General features: G+C 34.5%; 1 protein-coding gene across 4 annotated transcripts in view; it reads right to left on the reverse strand.

The window, feature by feature from the left end:
* The window catches only part of LOC145268374 (protein WWC2-like), a 162,783-nt gene that overhangs the window by 131,596 nt on the left and 11,230 nt on the right, over nucleotides 1-19,957 (reverse strand). For all 4 annotated transcript variants that reach the window (XM_080123929.1, XM_080123928.1, XM_080123926.1 and 1 more), the window contains exons 2-3: nucleotides 13,320-13,429; nucleotides 1,258-1,352 (exon numbers count right to left, since the gene is read on the reverse strand). In XM_080123929.1, coding sequence (XP_079980055.1) covers nucleotides 1,258-1,352; nucleotides 13,320-13,429 — 205 coding nt within the window. The remainder of the gene's footprint in view (nucleotides 1-1,257; nucleotides 1,353-13,319; nucleotides 13,430-19,957) is intronic.

The following is a 19,957-nucleotide window of genomic DNA, read 5'->3' on the forward strand; positions in this document are numbered from 1 at the left end:
ATTTTTGTGGGGGTATCCACATTATCCCTGATGAAAATGATTAGTATAGCAGGCGTGTTTCAAACGGAACTTCATATCAACCCAGGCATGCCGGGTAGCCATGCTAGTAATATATAATAATTAATAGAGGATTGATTCTATAATATATATGTGTACAATCTGCATAAATTAAAATATCATGTTTAAGTGTATTGTACAACCGAGCAATGCTTGACGTCCATATGGTTGGAGATTTAACTTTTAGATATTAGGGTATTACTGACCAGTCATCTGATCAGACTGAACCTCTACGATCTCTTGTCTAGCTAAAGTAAAGGGTAAAGTGGAAAGATGGCTTACTCACCACGATCTTGTCTTAAGGATTCACAGATTATAACCTATCACCTTTCACGTAACTCAGTTTTTACACAAAGCATAACAGAGTTATACTTACAACTTCTAAGAGTTACAGTTATAGAACAATTCAGCAATGATTTTTTTTCAGTTGCCAGAAAAAGCAAGAGAAGATAATAAACGTGTTACAAAAGGAGAAGAGAGAATAGAGAAGAGAAAGTTTTTAATAAGATGCTACATACACTTTCTAACTATTTTGTTGCTTATATACGCAGGTAACACTAGGTAGCCATGCCAGTTACCAATAAAAGAAAGGAAAATTACTCACACCTTCCAGTATTCTATGTTCACCAATGCATGAAGTATTGGTGTCACATCTCAACTGGTGCATCAGCTGCTAGGTTCTCACTCTTAGATAAGGCAGAAAAAAAAAAAAAAAAGGAGCTTCTAATCTATTATGTTCTTGCTACCACATTGCAATATTGCATCTCTGCTTGTTTTACAAGAACTTTTAATGGAAAGTGCTTAAAATTTGTTTACCTGACATCCTCCCCCCCCAGCAATCAGCAAAATCACTCCTTTACCATTGAGATCACCAAATGCCAGAGGACTTTCTATTCTCCTTTCTTCAAACTTTTAGAATTCCCTCACAGCTCAGATTTCCCTGACAACACCAATAAGCAGAAAGTTAAATGCATTGTGAACAAACATTTCATTGCTCAACTCCCTACTTGAGATGCTCCTATAAATCTGGCCCCTAATTTACAGTAGCCCCTTACATCTCTGGTTGTGTCTTGTTTGAGATTAATCAAAATATTAAAAAAAAAAAAAAATAAATAAATAAAATAAGAGAATAAAAATAAATTTATAAATAGATAAAACCGTTTTCAAAAAACAAAAACAAAAGATACTTTCAAAACTTACTTCTAAGTCTTCCTGAGCCGTTATTAAATATTCCTTCAACATTTCTTGTTGCGTCTCTCGCCATTGCACTCGTGGATCTTCTAACTGGTTGGTTTCTAAAAAATAAATGAAAGACATATACATAAATGTATAGCGAGTTCAGGATGAATGGTATACTGAGAGATACTATCTTCTGCAACAATATCACCTTGGATGGGTCGTGAAAGAGATCACAAAAATGTTCATGTCATTGATGCATAATTCCATCCAAGGTCTTCAACAAGGTTGTCCCACCTTTTGCAAGGAGTTGTGTAGTTGAAGACACCTGGCTATATGCCTGATGAAGCAGGGCATAAAACTAATAATGCAATCATAGGCAGTCTGTATCTTCCTAGATAGGTCAGATGACCATTTTTCTTTTTTGGTGCACACCACTGAATGTCATAGATGAAAACTGGTCAATAAGAGCTGACCTGTTCGGATTTGATAAATAAGACTATTATTTGGAATAGTGTTCTCATTTTTAGTATTATTTTTAAAATGTTTCGGTCGATATAACTTCCGACCTTCCCCAGGTCTATCTTGCCAAACTCCGAAATGTTTGATAAATCAAACCATTGGGATAGCAATCTTTTGTTCTGTCAATCATGATAGTACAGACTTGAATGAGCAGTAGACAATTTACATTGATTACCATTCGGACCTAAAAAAGTGTTCAGTATGGCTTTTGTGGTTTTTGCTCACCAGCTTCTCTATTAAATGTTTTAACTGAACGAATCTGTTGGTCTATGGGTAATTTAGGTGAGTGTAGTGTGCTCGACATTCCAAAGGCATTCAACAGTGTGGAACTCTGGTCTTCTACATAAACTTTAAGGTTATGGTATTGGTGTTTTATTAGGCGTTTTCTTTCTGATCAAAGCTTGTGGGTAACTCTTTATGTAGTATTTTCATTTTTACTCATCCTATCAATGCTGGTGTTTCTCAGGGCTCTATTCTAGATTCAAAACTGTTCCTTACAGAGAATATTATTCAAAGTTAACATTTATGCTGATGACACCACTATTCTGGTATTGCTTTTCACACATCTTTCTTGGATCAGTTGAAATAGGCAGTTGATATAGAAGTTAATTTGGGTTCTATTATGGATTGGGGTAAGAAATGACTCGTTTCATTTAATCCTTTTAAGACTCAACTACACTCCTTCAATCCCAGCCATGTTTCTTTTTCTCCTGAGATTCTTATGGATGGTTCTGCTTTCAATGACAAATTGACTTGAAAACTTCTTGGTCTTTCGAGGTCCATATACTAAATCCATTGCTCTTTCCGCTTTTCATAAAATAGGTTCTCTTTTGCTCTAAACATTTTCTCACACCTGAAACTATTCTCTATCTCTACAAATCTATCAGACTATGTATGGAGTATTGTCGTCATATTTGGGCTGGTGATTCTGTATCCCAATTTAATCAATTTATTTGATTGGCCCCCACGCTTTCTTCTTCACTGCAACCTCTCTCTCACTGATGTGATTTTGCCAGTCTCAATCTTTTCTACAAATACTATTATGACATGTTCGTCAGAATTGTCTGATCTATTCCTTGCTTTCTTTGTTCCAGCTCTTGACTGTGTAGAGGTCTCCAATTCATTGTTTGCATACTTTATTGTAATACAGCTTCCTATTCCAGTAGCTTCTTTCCTAAGATTGCAAAGTCATGAAACTCTTCCTGCTTGCCGTTTTCCTCCTACCTACAGCCTTGGTCTTTTCAAGACTAAGATCAATAGGCATCTCCTGTCTTTGCAGTAATCAGCTTTCGTTCTTGTTAGCTTCTTACATTAAGTGGCTTCATGCCTTGTATCGAGTGATTCCCATTAAAATAAAATACATAGGAGTATTTTTCTCTTTAAAATTTTGATGCCAAATAACCATCTGCTAACTCAGATATTCTAACCAATACAGCTTTTCAAGATTCTGATGGTCCCTTTAAGTGAAATTGCTTGAATCTCTTGCACTTGGTTCACCGGATATATTTGCTAGGTAGTTTTCGAAATTCTTTTTCATGAATCTAGTTACTCCTATAATTACTGAAATGATAGAGATCTTCCTAAGATTCCAGTTTCTTTTCATGTCATACATATAAGACTTTGATATTTTGTTATCCTTTCTCTTTCAGCTCATTGTGGGCACTAACATCTAAGGTTGCTTCTTTCTCCTTGTCCTATATCACTATGTCAGGTTTTATGGCTCCGTTTTCTAGTTAAATGGCTGTAGGAATTGTGTAGTCATAATGGATGGTATAAGACTTATTTCCAACTGTTCTTTCTGGTTTGTGTTCACAGGATTTTTGCTGCATTTGATATTCAACATTTTACAGATCATCTAATGGAGATCTGTACACACTCCATTGTGTTGTATTGTATAGTAGCTATCTCCCAGCAGAATCTTAATTGGAAGTCAGGTGACTCACACTACTTCTGTGTGGTAGAACCTACATTTGATATCATTGCTTAGACCACTAATTTTTTAAAAGCATTCATCATCAAGACTTGACCTTGGGCAACCATTATAATCATCTCTTGATCATAGTGGAGCAATCCTCGTTTCAGCCAGTCTATGGAGCCGTCCTTATCTATATAATCCTGGGTGAATGCATCCAGAAAATAGTTGGCATGCTTTTGGTGGCATATTCTTTCAGTTTTTTGCAATGGAAGTTCTTTTGGGCTATTTCTGTATCAAACTTGTTTTCTGATTTTGTCTCATTTATAAGACAGTCTTGTCCAAAATATCTGGCCAGTTTTGTAAGGGAGGTGTGGGGAAAATGGCTTACTGCACAAACGTCCTTGTGTCTGTCTGTGTCCCGTGAGTCACACGTGTCGAGAAAGAGCAGTGATTTTTGCCTGTTCATCGACTACTTACTCTTGTTTTATGATGTTGGTGCACCATTTTAAGGTTTTAATTTTGGGAGTTTATCAGATACTGTCCGGTGCTCATAATAGTCACATGATGCTAATGGTCAATCTATGAGAAACCCATACTCCCTGCTCCTCTGGGTAGATACAGCCTAGGCAGACACTGGTATGTTATACTGTACAGTATCAGCATTTTCTGCATTTTAGTGTCCAGTCTGTTTATGTCCTTTTGTGGCCAATCAACAATGCCAAAACTATGTTATCACAGACATTGCTAGTCGGTTAATGGTAGTGATCTTGTTTTTGTAAGTTCTGTTTTACAGATTTTCCTTATGTGGCATAAATATTTACTGCCAATTTTTTCTCTCATCTTGGCATGCTGAATTGAATCATTCTTTTCTATGCCAAGGTATTTGTATTTTTTCTGCTCTTCTAGGTCCTTGATGTCAGTATCTTCAAGCTGTATGTTTTCTATTTGGACCTTCTTCCCAGCTCTGATGAAGCACTTGGTACATTTGTCCATACCAAACTTTATTCCAATATTTCTGGAGGAGTTATGTATGACCTGCCAGAGTCAACTTGTCAGCGCCTGAGTTGGCATACAGTTTAAGGTTATCCATAAAGAGCAGATGGTTGACTCTTGTTTGGGTCTTGCTGGCAGCCTTGGCTCAGATTGTAGGCACTCTGGTTTTTGTTGAGAAACTTGCTTAACATCAGACAGAAGCGCAAAAGAAATAGGCTATCCCTTTGGAAGATTCCTCTTCTGATCTTGATGTTAGAGATTTCTACAGTTCTATTAGTGTGGCTTAATGTCGTGGTTGCTGGCCAGTTTTAGTTGGTCTCTTATTACTGGATGTATTTTATAAAAATACATACAAAACAGTAGCCATGGGTGGAGCACACGATCAAATCCAGGTATAGAGAGACCAAAGACACATGAGGATGGTATCTAGTAGGCATTACATTTCTTTCCAGAGTTGTTTTGCACTTGTTTCATTTTACTGCAGTCAAAGTTCTCAGAAATCAAGGGGAATCCTTCCTGGGGCTAACATGTGATCTCTATATGAGATAGATATTTGGATATTCCATTTAAGGTTTCACTTTGCCTCTAAAACACCAAGTTAGTAGGGAAATTGTGAACATAATTTTCCTCTTCCCAAATGACCATTTAAATAGGTTATGATATACCTTTCTTGTGATCTCTTGGTCTTACTGGATTCCAGTATAAAAATTTTCCCTGTCTGGTGGCATGTTCAGCTTACTCGAGGTAAAATTACTTGGGAAATGTGCACTATTCCTCGCAAAAGCCACTGTCGGTTAGCCACACTGAAGAGATCTTATTTAGGCTGCAAATTCTATGTGATTTTGAATATTTAGTCAGAGTTTACTTCTAGGGAAAAATATCCTCATACTAGGTTGCCTGACAAACCTCTGTATAGAGAGACTTTAATGTCCAGCTAGAGAGGAATGGGCTGGACAGGAGAAAACAGAGGGTGGAAACAAGAGAGGGGAAAAGAGAAAAGGGTAGCGATACTATGAGAGGTTTGGTTTGGTTGTTTTATGGCATATCAACTATTTTGGGGTTATTTAATACCAAATTCAGTAATTTTGGAAGAATACTTTTCTGCTTCAAGTATTTTTATAGTTACAAATATTTATTGATGGCGTTTACTTTGTTTTGTACAGGAAAATTGTTTTTAGCTTTGTAAAATATGATTGAATTTTGCAGATGAGATGAGTGGAAATGATGATTAAGGTAGAGTTTTATTACTTAAGAGGACGGTTTGACAAGTATTTTTTTTCTTTTTTTTTTTACAAGGGTGTCACCACTTATCAAGGCCCAGAGGCTACTCAAGGATAAGGGTTAATAGGTATACATTAGTCATTGTGATTTTAGCATAGTAAACAGTGGGAATTTTGAAACTTGGATTACTTTGGGGGACGATTCAATTAGAACTTGTTCACATTGGACTTTTTCTTTTTTTTCATAGGTATCAATTCATTATCAAGGCCAAGAGGCCACTCAAGGATAAGGGTTAAAGAGTGTACAGTAGAAATTGGACAATATAATAATCATTAGTAATGAAAATTTGTTAAATTTGATAACTTATATGGAACGGCTCATCAAGAACTTATTTACGTTAGACTTGAACACAACCATATTGTAGTCAGTCGGAAAGCAGGAAAACGGAAGACAATTCCACAGGCGTGCAGTTCTAATAAAAAAGCTTTGTTCATGGAATCTACGTTTAGGTTTAGGCACAGATAAAGAGTGGGGGGAATTATTGATAGTGTTTACAGCTAGACGAGTGTTTCTTGTGAAAGTTTGGCGAGGGGGGACCATAGATTGAAGCTCAGTCGAACACTTTCCATGAAAATAACGATACATCAGAGACAAACTCGCAACATCTCTTCTGTGAGATAGAGGTTGCAAGGAAGAGAAAAGGACATCTCCTACGAGGCTACGAAGTCTATTTTGAACTCTATCAAGGCAGGCCAAGTCCTTTCTAGCAGCTCCTGCCCAGATGTGGCAACAGTATTCCATCCTTGGACGTACCTGGCTCTTAGATAGAGAATAGCATCAGCAGTGAGATATTTACTGGATCGATAGAAACATCCCACCATTTTTCCAGCGGCCTTGGCAACAGATTTGATGTACGTGTTCCATTTAAGATCAGGAGTAATGGTCAAGCCAAGAAGTTTGTCAAAACTTGAGGCCTCCTGAAGACGAGAGCCATTCATTTCAATTGATGTCAGATGTGGATCAGAATGTTGATGATGTAAAAAGAGAAGCTTGGTTTTAGATGCATTAAAAGTAACCAGCCATTCTTTACCCCATTGTACTATGTGCTCAAGATCAGAGGAGAGAGAATTGGAGAGAACTTGGTCGTTTACTGTCTTAGATGTGCTACCATAAATGGTAGTGTCGTCAGCATAGATGTCTACAAATGATGTAAGGATGTGATTTGGAAGATCATTAATGTAGATCAGGAAAAGAGTTGGGCCCAGGATGGACCCCTGAGGGACACCGGCATTAATACTGTGAGCTTCTGATTTGCATCAGCAGTCAGATATCTACTGTATTTGTTGACACTGGACTTAAAGATGACAGTTGTAGGCAGGAGGGAAACAGTTTGATGGTATTGTTTCACAGATGGGAAGATCTTGGAAGAAAAACTTTATGAAAGTTCTGTTTTGTTAAAGATACACAGACGAAGAAAGGAAAGGAATTCTTGCTGTGAATGTTTTACAGAGTGAGAGATAGGAGCTCTTTTTATGTACCAATAATTCACCATTTATCAAGGTCCATAAGGTATGCAAAGATTAGGGTTAATGAGGTTATAAGCAAGACAGGGAAACAATGTGAGGATTTTTTTTTCTGTTAATCGCTCTAGACAAAGTGTGAAGCTACTTTATGTTTTTTTTTTGTTTTTTTTATTACATTTTCACCCCAAACAAGGCAAATTGCCACTTTGGTGTAAGGGGCTACTATCAGGGGCAACAACTACTGGGGTACTATGTAGGGATTTGGGCAGCAAGGTGTCGGTTCACGTTACACTTGAACTTCTGCACGTCAGTACTGTTGGGGAAGCAGGGACCTGGAATGGAATTCCAGAGTCTAGCGGTTCTGGGGAAGAAACTATTGGAGTAAAAAGATCTTTTACATCTAGGGATCTCTACAGTGTGGGGGTGGGATTTAGTAGCCTGTCGGGTTTGTCGAGGGTGTTCACGTCGTGGGGGCACAAGTGATTGCAGTTCGTCAGAGCATTCACCACTAAAATACTTGTAGAAAAGGCAGAGGGATGCAACATTTCGTCGATGGGACAGAGGCTGAAGCTTAGATGCCAGTTCAGGGCCTATCAGGTTTGCGACTCTTTTGAACCTTGTCAAGGAGCGAGAGACTAGTAGCAGATGCACCAGCCCAGATGTGGCAGCAATACTCCATACATGGGCGAATGGTGGCCTTATAGAGGTACAGGATACTTTCGGGTGTTAGTAGTTTTCTAGCACGGTAGAGAGAGCCCACCTTTCTTGCAGCGGCCCTGGCAATGCCTTCAATCTAATTGTTCCAACTCATGTTTCCTGTGAACGTTAGGCCAAGGAGTTTGAAAGATGGACTCTCAGATAAAGAGTCGTTGGCCATTGCTATGGGTGGTAGAGAGGGTTTCTTGTAATTATTGAATGAAACTAGTTTAGTCTTGGCAGCATTGAACGCGACCAACCACTTGTCCCCATTCCACTACAGATTGGAGGTCTTCCTCTAGTGTTTCTGCCATTTCTTTAGAAATGTGTTCATTCGTCTTTCTGTCGTGCCTGCCATAGAGTGTAGTGTCATCAGCAAGGAGTTAACAACGAAAGATGATTATTGCAGGGACCGAAGATGTCTATTGATCCCAGTTTTGAAAAGGTAGAAAGAAAACAATCAGCAAAAACAGTTTCAGAAGTGTGCATTTTTTAGAAAGTCACTGGAATAGGAAGCTGTATTACACTGAAGTATCAAAACAGTGAATTGATGAAGACCATGAGACCAATGAGTTAAACGAATTGGAACAAAAGAAAACAGGAAAAGACACATGCCATAATAGTACTTACAGTTACAGTTAATAGATGAGCTATTGAACAAAAACCACGAAAGCTACATTGAAAATCACTAAAGAGTCCCAGACTTTCCAGAAAATGAAGATTGCCATTGACCAAATTTTGAAAAACTTTGCTATTAACAGGGAGAAGATTAACAGACTGATACTTAGAGTCAGATTGATCACTAGCATTTTGGAGAATACGGACAACAGCTCTTTTTCTAACTAGAAAGGAAACAAGATTGAGACAAAACAGATCGAATAAATTCAAGAGAGCGAAATAGAAACAAATTGATAACGGCCGAGAGTGATCCGAATCAGATCATTTAGGACAACTCAAAAATTTGTTAATATTGGACTTGAAAACAACCATGTTATAGTCAGCTGAGAAGCAGCCCTATAGTATTGTGTCCAACAAACAGTTCTTAGAAATTTTGCTCATGGAAGTTATGTATATTTTTAGATTTACAGAGGGAGAATGGGAAATCAAGTTCTTGAGGTTTTACTGGATGGAACCATAGATTAGAGCTCAGTAGAGCACCTAGAGTGAAAATAACAATAGAGTAGTTGGATGCCCTCCACCAAAACAACTATCCAAAGAGCATGACCAAGAAATCTTGATCAAACATCGCAAGAAACTACCCGAAAATTGAACAAATTGTATCTCATATATCAAGGGCTTATTGGAAAGAATATGTAATCCATATCACATCAGGATAATATTTAGAAGTGACAAAACTCTGAAAACATCTTGTGCAAACCAAGCATCCTATAGAAAAATGACTAAGAACTGTGTTTGCGAGTTCATGTAACTGTGGAAAACTATACAAAAGGTGAGATATGTCGTCTACTAAAAGTAAGGTCAGAAGAACATGGAAAAACCATAATACATGAGGATCTTGAAAAATCTGGTACAGCTGACCACATATAGAAGGAAAAGAAAAAAAACTACTCTTATGGGTAGAAATAAAAATTATAGATAGAAGAATAGTGGCATGTTAGGCAACTCAAAGAAGCAGTACTTATGCTGGACAATTAGCACTAAGTAGACCTAGTATAGAATTTAACCATACAAGAACCATTAATGACAATAGATTAGGTCACCATTAAATTTTTTTTTTTTAAAGTTAAAATTTAACATTTTGTTTCTGTACTGAACAAACAAACCGAATGTTTTTTTTTTGTTTTTTTTAATTCTGACCCTAAACTACTTTTATTGCCTTTGGTAACTGCTATTAGTTAATCTTTTTTAGGCCCATTTTTTCTTATTGAAAATTCCGGTTTGTATTACTGTACACAGATTCGAAAAAGTTGTCAAAAAACAAATATATAACAAATAAATGTTATCAAAGGCAAGATAAATTACTTTTCTACCAAACTGGATACAATTTTCGTGTTTTTATTCAATTTAACGTTTATTCAGCTCGAAAAGCATAGTGTTTACCGATGTATTGGAAAATTTAAGATGGCGGCCGACTATCTCTTTAACACGGTAAGTTCGGAAAAAGGTGTTATAAATAATAAACTAGACAAAATACTGTTAAAAATTCGCTCAATATGTTACTGTGACATAACTTGACATATATTCGTTGGTTTTTTGATAGTATTTTGTCTAGTTTATTATTTATAACACCTTTTTCCGAACTTACCGTGTTAAAGAGATAGTCGGCCGCCATCTTAAATTTTCCAATACATCGGTAAACACTATGCTTTTCGAGCTGAATAAACATGTTAAATTGAATAAAAACACGAAAATTATATCCAGTTTGGTAGAAAAGTAATTTATCTTGCCTTTGATAACATTTATTTGTTATATATTTGTTTTTTGACAACTTTTTCGAATCTATGTGTACAGTAATACAAACCCGAAAATTCTTATAATTTAATCAATTTACAATATAACTTGTTTGCTTTTGTCTTCTGATTAGATAACATCAGCATCTTCTGGCTCTTTATGTAAACAGTTGGAAATAGTTGAATGAAAAATCGGTTTTGTCTGGTCCTAATCCAAGACTAATACTTATTCTTTATTATAAACATCTAACACACACAATGTATTTGATATAAACACATCTAATCAAATATGTGAAACTGGGGCCCATTTATTTGCACTATAATAAAGTAAAAACGCCCAATTTCAAGATAATTCAACTTTACATATACCATCATATATGTACTGCCTGTGTAAATGGAATATCAGTTTCAAAGTTAACTAATTTGAATATTGCTTTTGTAACACAAAAAGCAATTTTTTTTTAGTCGAGTTCTCCACTTGTGCCTGATTTATGGTTCTTGTGGTGAGACACGTAAAATAGAAATGGTGTAATTGCATTAGCAGCAGTAGAGTGACAATCCACTTCAAAATGTTAGCCTGCGTTAGAAGGGTAAGTTGTTAATAAAATCATTAGCAGTGTTAATGCAATCGAGATTTAAAAGTACATCAAATGGAACAATGGTCAAATCAAGTCTTGCTGTTGATCTAATAATATTTATTTCTTTTTGATATATATTCACGTTTCTCTCTTCCTGTTTACTTCTTGTGTTGGATACTGACTCCTGGGCAGCATCAGATTACTCGAGAGAGCGAGTGAAACAAAAGATACACTGCGGTATGTTCAATGTTACTGAAATATGAAATACTTCAGTAGCAGATGAATGTAAGATAAATATTCAAAGCAATAAAATATTTACAGTTTGTTTTAATAATATAGGACTAATTTAGTTAGCAAAACAATATTTACATTTTACAGTAACAAGAATGACCTTTAATGGAAAACTTGCATTAGATAGAACTAAGAAACGATGGTGATATATTCACGTAGCTAAATAGTGAGAGTAAAAGTTGGTCAGCAGACGGAGTACAGTTGTGCCATTGAAAATATTTACTTGAAGATTTTATCTCTTGTGGTCCATGGAAGCAGTCAATGGACACAAAAGATGTAGAATCTAAACGGAAGTGTTGTAAACTTTTAAAGGAAGTTACAGCTTCATGAAAAAAAAAAAAAAGTTATGCGCGATATATCCTGTTATTTGGCGTTTTCTTCTGGAGATATTCATTATAGAACCACAAGCAGGTGATACCTACCAAAAGTTGGAAAAACAAAAAATAGGGAGAAAATAGAGAAAAAAATAGATTACACACACACACACACACACACACACACAAACTATGTATAATAGGCATAAAGACAAGGAGATTGTAAATATTGTCTTATTTTGATTGTTTTAAACAATTATTCTCCCTCTGGGTTGTTTTTCTCATGTTTTTGCCGATGTATCTTCCATTCGTCTTCAGGTGCATTCACACTTGATGTTGTTGGTGAATAGTGAAAACTATGTTTTTTTTTCATTTTTCTAACGAACATAGTTGTTAGTATTTAAAATGTAAATAATGCCAAGTCTATTTCTTTTTTTTAATAAATCCGTGTCTGTTCCATTATTTTGGCATGATGTTTGTATATTTTTGAGATGAGGATTGAGATTCTATGTAGATACACATTATATAGACCAAGGAACAGTATATGCTTTACACATACACTATAAGTGTTAACCTTCACAGTAAAAAAAATGCTAGAGAAAGAGAACTAGTGGGTTCAGTTCACAGGAAATGAGTGACTTGAGGAAAAGATAGATAAATAAAAATCCGGCCAGAAATAGTTTAGTTAAAAAGTCAATTTCTAAAAGCCATTCAATGCATGTTAAATTAATATAAAACTGATAAATCAATACTTAGTGTTATTTATTTGTAATTTTATTGTCCATTTTTCCTTGTATATATCTGTAAAATAATTACATCTGGCAGAAGTCATGTTTAAAATGCAAATATTTTATTAAAAATCAATTATATTTCTTTTTTTTTAAGTTGACTTCATTAATTTCTGATAGCAAAAATATCCAGAGAAAGTATTTATTTTGTAATTAGAAATATCCTTGTCTTGCATTGTTATCGAGATGGTCAGATATTACACAATATAAAGGTGGAGAAAATCTCTTTATATGACCCTTTTCTTGGTGGTGGAGGGGGCGCTGTAATGTAGTGAAACTTGGCAAAAGCATAAAAAGTTCATATACAGATATGTTCTCCGCTTTATATCAGATTACTGCCTTGATAACACTAGACAAAAACATTTCTAATTATAGAAAAAAAAACAAAAAAACTTATGGATAGATAGTTATCTGAAATTTCAAAGTAAAAAAAAAAAAAAAAAAAAAAAAAAAAAAAAAAAAAAAACTAACAATTCAAATATTTGCCTCTAAAACATTGTTTCAAGGGCATTTTGTCTGTTTATCCAAAATTTAATATCCACAATAATTTTCACATTTTGAACAGTTTACAAATTAACTTCTCCATTTCTGAATTTTTTTTTAGATGAGGAATTGATAATTTAGATTTATCGGTGCGGGGCGATACTTCAAATTATTTGCTACTTCTACTTGTTCATTGATGATAGAATAAGAGTATGCTACCCCTAATGGACTAAATTCAATTCAAAATTTGATGCAGATCTCGAGTTCGACAAAGTTTCTGAGTTTGACAATATACATCTGAACTCCATTTTTACAATCTTCCTAGCTGAATAAATACTGTAATATACATACCTGTTATGTGATTGATGTAATATACTCCAACATTTGCATCAAATGCCTGCTCCCAGCCATACGGTAATTCGTTGCCAATACAGTCAGCAAATGTTTGCGGTTTTGTTTCCCTGGAAAGAAAAATGGTTGTATATCAGAGATGTGAGTAGTTATTTACCTGCTCTCGGGCGTCATTAAGCTACAATCACAGTCAACAATTTCTCATACTTTCAACCTGTACTTGTAGCATGGTGAGTTGAGCCAGCTGCAATTGTGTTAACCGCATCATGTGCTAATGCCACCTACCCTCAATGATCAGCAGTAGCAAGATCTCGCCATTTATGATTCCAGCTGATTTTACCATCATGAGCCATACTGCGAGTTGGCCACCTTGTTGCTTCCTCAAGCTGTGTCTCAAGCTAAATGAAAATTCCATGAGCAAAGTTTCTTTTCTAGAACTACCCACCTGAGGAACACAATACTGAAGATATACTTTTTAGCTGAATAAAACAGTTGTTTTCAAGTAAAAAAGTTCTTGTTGAGCCTTGTACAAATTCTACCCAATTTCTACTGTTCACTGGCCACCTTACACTCATTAATCCTTATTCTCAAGTGGCCTTTTTACCTTGATAAATGGTGACTAGTAGAGGGTAGAAAGTGTGGGTTTGAGGGAAGTGTTTGTGAGTGAACTTGGTTAGAATCTGATACACCTGGTTCTTGTCAGCTGGTGGTCTAACCTGAGCAAACTCTTTATCTGTGCCTAAACCTAAACGTAGATTCCATGAACAAAGCTTTTTTATTAGAACTGCACGCCTGTGGAATTGTCTTCCGTTTTCCTGCTGACTACAATATGGTTGTCTTCAAGTCTAACATAAATAAGTTCTTGATGAGCCGTTCCATATAAGTTATCAAATTTAACAAATTTTCATTACTAATGATTATTATATTGTCCAATTTCTACTGTACACTCTTTAACCCTTATCCTTGAGTGGCCTCTTGACCTTAATAATGTGTTGATACCTATGAAAAAAAAAAAAAAAAAAAAAAAAAAAAAGAAAAAGTCCAATGTGAACAAGTTCTAATTGAATCGTCCCCCCAAGTAATCCAAGTTTCAAAATTCCCACTGTTTACTATGCTAAAATCACAATGACTAATGTATACCTATTAACCCTTATCCTCGAGTGGCCTCTGGGCCTTGATAAGTGGTGACACCCTTGTAAAAAAAAAAAAAAAAAAAAACACTCACAGAAATCCGAATAAAAAGATTCATAAGTGCGAAAAATTACTCACACCTGCCAGTATTCTATATCTCTACAAAACCACCATTTGCCCATGCATGGAGTTAGTTGCCACATCGGGGGTGGTGCATCTATCACTAGTATCTCGTTAGAGAAGATCCAAAAAGTATTCAATCTAATGTCTCATACATTGTCAACCAAGCTCTAACCCCTATCTCATCAATGCAATATTGAATATCTGTGTTTTACAAGTACTTTAATGGCATGTGCTGACAAACCCGTAAATACAAACAACGTAAATATGACTAATTTGATAGTCATAACTGCAAATTTCCCCTACACTGTTGAGGTCCCTAGATGCCAGAAAACCTATTCAAATAGTTTCTTTGCCCGAACTGCTAGATTTTGAAATTTTCTCCCGGGTCCCGGCTTTCCTGAATGCCTAGACATACAGAAGTTAAGTGTAAACAGACACCTTGCTGTGCAACTCTATATAGTATGCCCGTCGAATTGGTTTTAAATAGTGGCCCCATTATGTCTACGTGGTGCTGTCCCTTGTTTGGGTGAAATAGCAGTAATAAATAAAATATTCGTTTTTATTTTTTTCAAAATTATAAAAGGCAGAGTTATTTCATTGTTTAATACTAAAACATTTGCATATAAATTTTGTTTCAAAATGTTTATGAACTTATTTTTTATTGAAAAATAAATTCATAATATTTATCAAGGAGTTATTTCCTCATCTAGCAACAAAATGTAACAATAAATAAATTTATAAATAAATACAAAAGCTGAACTTATGAAGTTTAAGTTCAGTCTGTTTACAAAGGAATTCTGCAGCATGGTGAACACCCTAAAAAAGTTGGGGTTTTTTTCAACAGTAAAATGAAACTTATTTAAAACATTTTTTTCAAATTCTATTTCGGTTATTTGGTAGTTTAACTCATTGTAGTCTTCTGTTCTGTCACAAAGACCTAACAGTTGAACAAGACAGTAATTGAAAGGTGTGACTAAGCATAAAAGTTCCGACTTTCTTTTCATGTAATATTTACGTTTAAGCACCTGTGCGTCGGTACAACTTTTTTCAGTTAAGACATGGGGAAGTGCATAACAGTGGCAGACAAATGCAATTTTAGGACTGAATCTAATGTATCCCCCCCTCCAACAGAACCAAAATTCCAAAAATTTTTCAATGCATACATTTTTGTTGACAAAGTTTTTTTTTTAATACATAAATATAAGAAACTTTGGCACTTCTACATTATTGGGACGAAATTTCAGAAATCGTAATACTGAATTTCATATGAAAAAAACAATTCCTCGTATTTTTAAGATGATTATATCCAAAAATTACGAAAATCAGTAAATGTTACCTTATGCTACAACAGAGCTCTGACCACTCTAATTTGTTTTTTAGAGGTATTCAAGGTTGCTGACAACGAATCTGATAATCAAACCCATCGCAAATTTACCGTTTGCATGGTATGAACCCCTGGACCCTGTGACTTTTGTGCCATTTCACCGCCTTCAGTAGTGTTTTCTTACATGATGTGTTTGCATGTGCACGCATCTAGTGAAGTGACTTATCACATCGCAGACGAATCTTTTAGCGGACATTTGAAATAACAATATTAGAGTGGTCGGAATTCTGTTGTAACGTAAGGTAACATTTACCCGAAAATCGACAAGGTAGAAAATTAAAAATAAATAGAATTTGATGAAAACGATCATAAGATACAGGAAAGTTCAAAAGGGAGGTAATTTTTCGTTTTGATTTTAAACAAGACGGCGCCAATTTTTCACCTGTTAACAGGGTAAAATTTTAGAAAACGCGTAAACTCGAATTAGTAGAAAAAAATATTTTTCTTGTAGATTTTAGCATGCTGAAAAATCTGAAAACCATATCAGTCGCAAATTAATAGTTTTGGAGGTATTAATATTTTTTTAAGGGATTATTTTCTTTATAAAATCACCTATAATGGCTTAAGTCGGCTGATTACGCATGCACACAGACCAAAGAAAAATCACATTTATTTTTAAAAATCAGCATTTTATTACTTTCTGTAAGTAAAAAGTAAATACCACAATGCATCATTGTATTTGTTCATATAATTTCGGTTCTTGCGTTCACATGTGGTTCATTTTTGCATGTTACATAGTTTTTAATGCTTTTTAATTGATCTAAAAATAAAATCAGTTTTCATGAGCGGTTTACAAAAACATAACCGTTTTTCCGTAAGTAACGTGCCGAAATTTATCGAGCAGAGTAATGATTAACATTTCACAAAAATTCTGTGTTTACATTGGTGAGGCGGAGGGGAGCTGCAGCGGTAGGTGTATTAGAATTTGGGGGGAATTTTTGACACCCCTAACACGAACCTGAATAAAATATAACTTGTAATTTCTCTTTTAAAAGTGGGTTGTTCATTTTCTTTGTGGAATATACTTCCAAAATAAACTATTAAAGTGGTTTAAAAAAATATAAATATTTTTTAAAAACAGTGTTTACACAGTGCTGGCATGCCTTCATGCAGCCATTTTTTTACGTAATGAAATCAATTGAATTTCACAAGTTAATTTTTTTTTTTCAATTTTTAAACTTTAAAAATCAAAATTTTTTCTATTGGTTAAATTTTTATATTTTCAGAATCAATGTGAAATTTTCAGGATCAATGTGAAATTTTATGCTCTTTCCGATAAACCGAAACGTTATTTTTAAATTCACTGCCCCCATTTTGAAATGTCTATTAAAACTTTAATAATTAATTTATGTACCAAAGTTTTATATAATCACAAATTGAAGATAAATCAATAAATAATATATTCAAATTTAAAACAAAAAAAAGTGTTTTAGAAATTTACCTGTAAAGTCCAAAGTTTAAAACTTTTTTAAAAAACACATTTGTTTTTTTTAAATAACACCTTATAATTTTCTTATATTGTACAGAAAATTTCGTTTTATTACGAAAATTATTTCTATTTCATTCAATGGTTTGTTTTTTTATTTTAGATAAAAAAAAAAAAAAAAATTCGCTCCATAAAGTGAAAATTAAATATATTAAATAAAAAACTTGCGTATTTTTTGACAAAAGAAAAAAAATTTCTTGAACTGTTTTTTTTTTTTTTTTTTTTTTTTAAGGTAAAAAATAAAATGTGACTAGTTTTCAGGTATGGAAGCACAAATTTCTTTACGCGCAAAGGTAGACAGCTAACGTGAACGTGTGATTTTTACTTCCTTCTGTCCACCTGTAATTAAAACAATAAAAAATAAACTACTTCCGGTTTTAAACAAACACGTAAAATGTTTGCATCATGGCGGGTTTTTCAAATAGGTGTTTAAAAAATTCTTTTATTTAAAAAATAAATAGATTTTAAAATATAAATATGGATAAATTCTTAACAATGAAGAATGCAACTACACATTGATTAGTAATTTTTATAGGTAAATGTTTTTTTGGAATTTATATCCATTTTTATAATCGACCTGTTAAATTTCGTTTATTTTCTTCAAATCTTTTAAAGAAAACCGATTTAAAAAACAAACAAATATTGCATAATTTGCTATTAAACCCGTTATTTAAAAAAAAAAAAAAATGGTCTTTGCTCCTTTAATTGAAAAAAGAAATTAGGGTTTGAATTATATTTTTCGAGTGGTTATAAGCTTGGAAAGACAGAGGAGTCTAATTATTCAATATTTCTTCACGCATTCGTAAGGTCAGTTTCTGACACACCTACTTGAGCGGCGATGCGGCTGCCCCGCCAATGTAAACACAGAATTTTTGTGAAATATTAATCATTACTCTGCTCGATAAATTTCGGCATGTTACTTACGGAAAAACGGTTAATTAAATTGCAGAAACACCTGTTAAGCTATACAAGTTCTATATATGATTACTAGGGCTGTGACAATATTCTCTTTCAAATATGCTCTATATTCTTTTTATATGCCGGGAATATTCTTTAAGAATATGCTCGAGAATATGCTTTTTTACACGGGAATATTCTTTTTTAAAAAAGAATATGCTGCTTTGAGACGGAATATTCTCTTTGGCTACTGTATATTTATTTATATAAATTGCATATTTTCACTGTACTTTAAGCGAATATATTTATGCTAGGTACCTTAGATTTACGTTTGCAACAATATTAACCCTTTCGATTCCAATGGGCCGATATATCGGCCATGGGGATTTAAGGTAAAAGAAGACCTACAGATATTTCGGCCTTACTATAGTATTTTAATAGAACGGGTATAATTGAGTAGTTGGTAATTTTGTAATGTTAGGGTCAAAAGGGTTAATTATTTGTCTTTTTATAAATTCTATTGAGGATTTTGTAAAAGCTTCAGTTAATGCCGAAAACTGAAGAAAATATATAGAAAAAAACGTTTATTTTTATGCTATAAATACTTCTAACAATTAAACACTATCAGCTTAAACAAATATTTTATTCATTGCATTTTACAATTAAATGCGTTTTTAAGTTCTCAAAATTGAAACTTCTGCGGTTGTCTGCTAAAACGGTCTTATACTGGGAAAAAGACTCGTTCCACGTCGCATGAGACTACTGGGGCATATTTCGAGCTGGCCATTTCTTCAGCACTTAAAACTTTTAAATGATCTATGTCATCCAAATTTCCTTCATTTTCAAAAGCCTTCCCACTAATAAGTGCATCGAGATGTTTTAAAGTAGCAAAACCTTTGTTCTTTGAAATGACATTCTTCAGCTTTTTACGAAATTAGGAGTTATCCATCTCCTCAAGTGTCATTTCGACCTCTCTAATTAATTCAATAGATTTTGAAAGACTCAGCCCTTTAGTCTCCAACTTTGCAATATTTTTTGTTAAAATGGAAAAACTGTTGGCGATAAAGCCGAGATCAAATGGCAGTGATTCCTCATCCAACAGTTTTTTGGACTCCAATATACTTTGGGCCTCTGTTGAATCTAGAGACATTATGACAGGAGTAATTTCGGGCAGATGTTTGGCGTAATAATGCGCTGCATCTAACCACGTACCCCATCTTGTTACAATGGGGCTCGGTGGAAGGGGCACTCCTGGGGCTAGTTCCCTGAACTTTTCGATCCGATTGGGTGCTTTTAAAAATATACTTTTTACAGTTGAAATCAGTTTATTTACCTTTGGGTGCGCCTGCCGGACTAATTCCGCAACCCTGTGCAAGCCATGGGCCAAACAAGTAACGTGCACCATTTTCGGGTATAAAATCTGAAGAGCATTCATAGCTTTGGACATATATGCAGCTGCATCAGTGGTTACAAGGAGTACATTATTATAAAGGACTTGCTGCGGCCACAAAAACTGCAATGAATCGTTAAAAAAAAAGCAGCAATTGTAGAATGATTAACTTTTGGCAGACATGCAATATTTCCCAAATAGCACTTGCTGCGTTCCTCTTCTACCCC

Source organism: Euprymna scolopes, chromosome 43 (assembly GCF_053919585.1).
Source record: "Euprymna scolopes isolate OS-2025 chromosome 43, ASM5391958v1, whole genome shotgun sequence".
Taxonomy (NCBI): Eukaryota; Metazoa; Mollusca; class Cephalopoda; order Sepiida; family Sepiolidae; genus Euprymna; species Euprymna scolopes.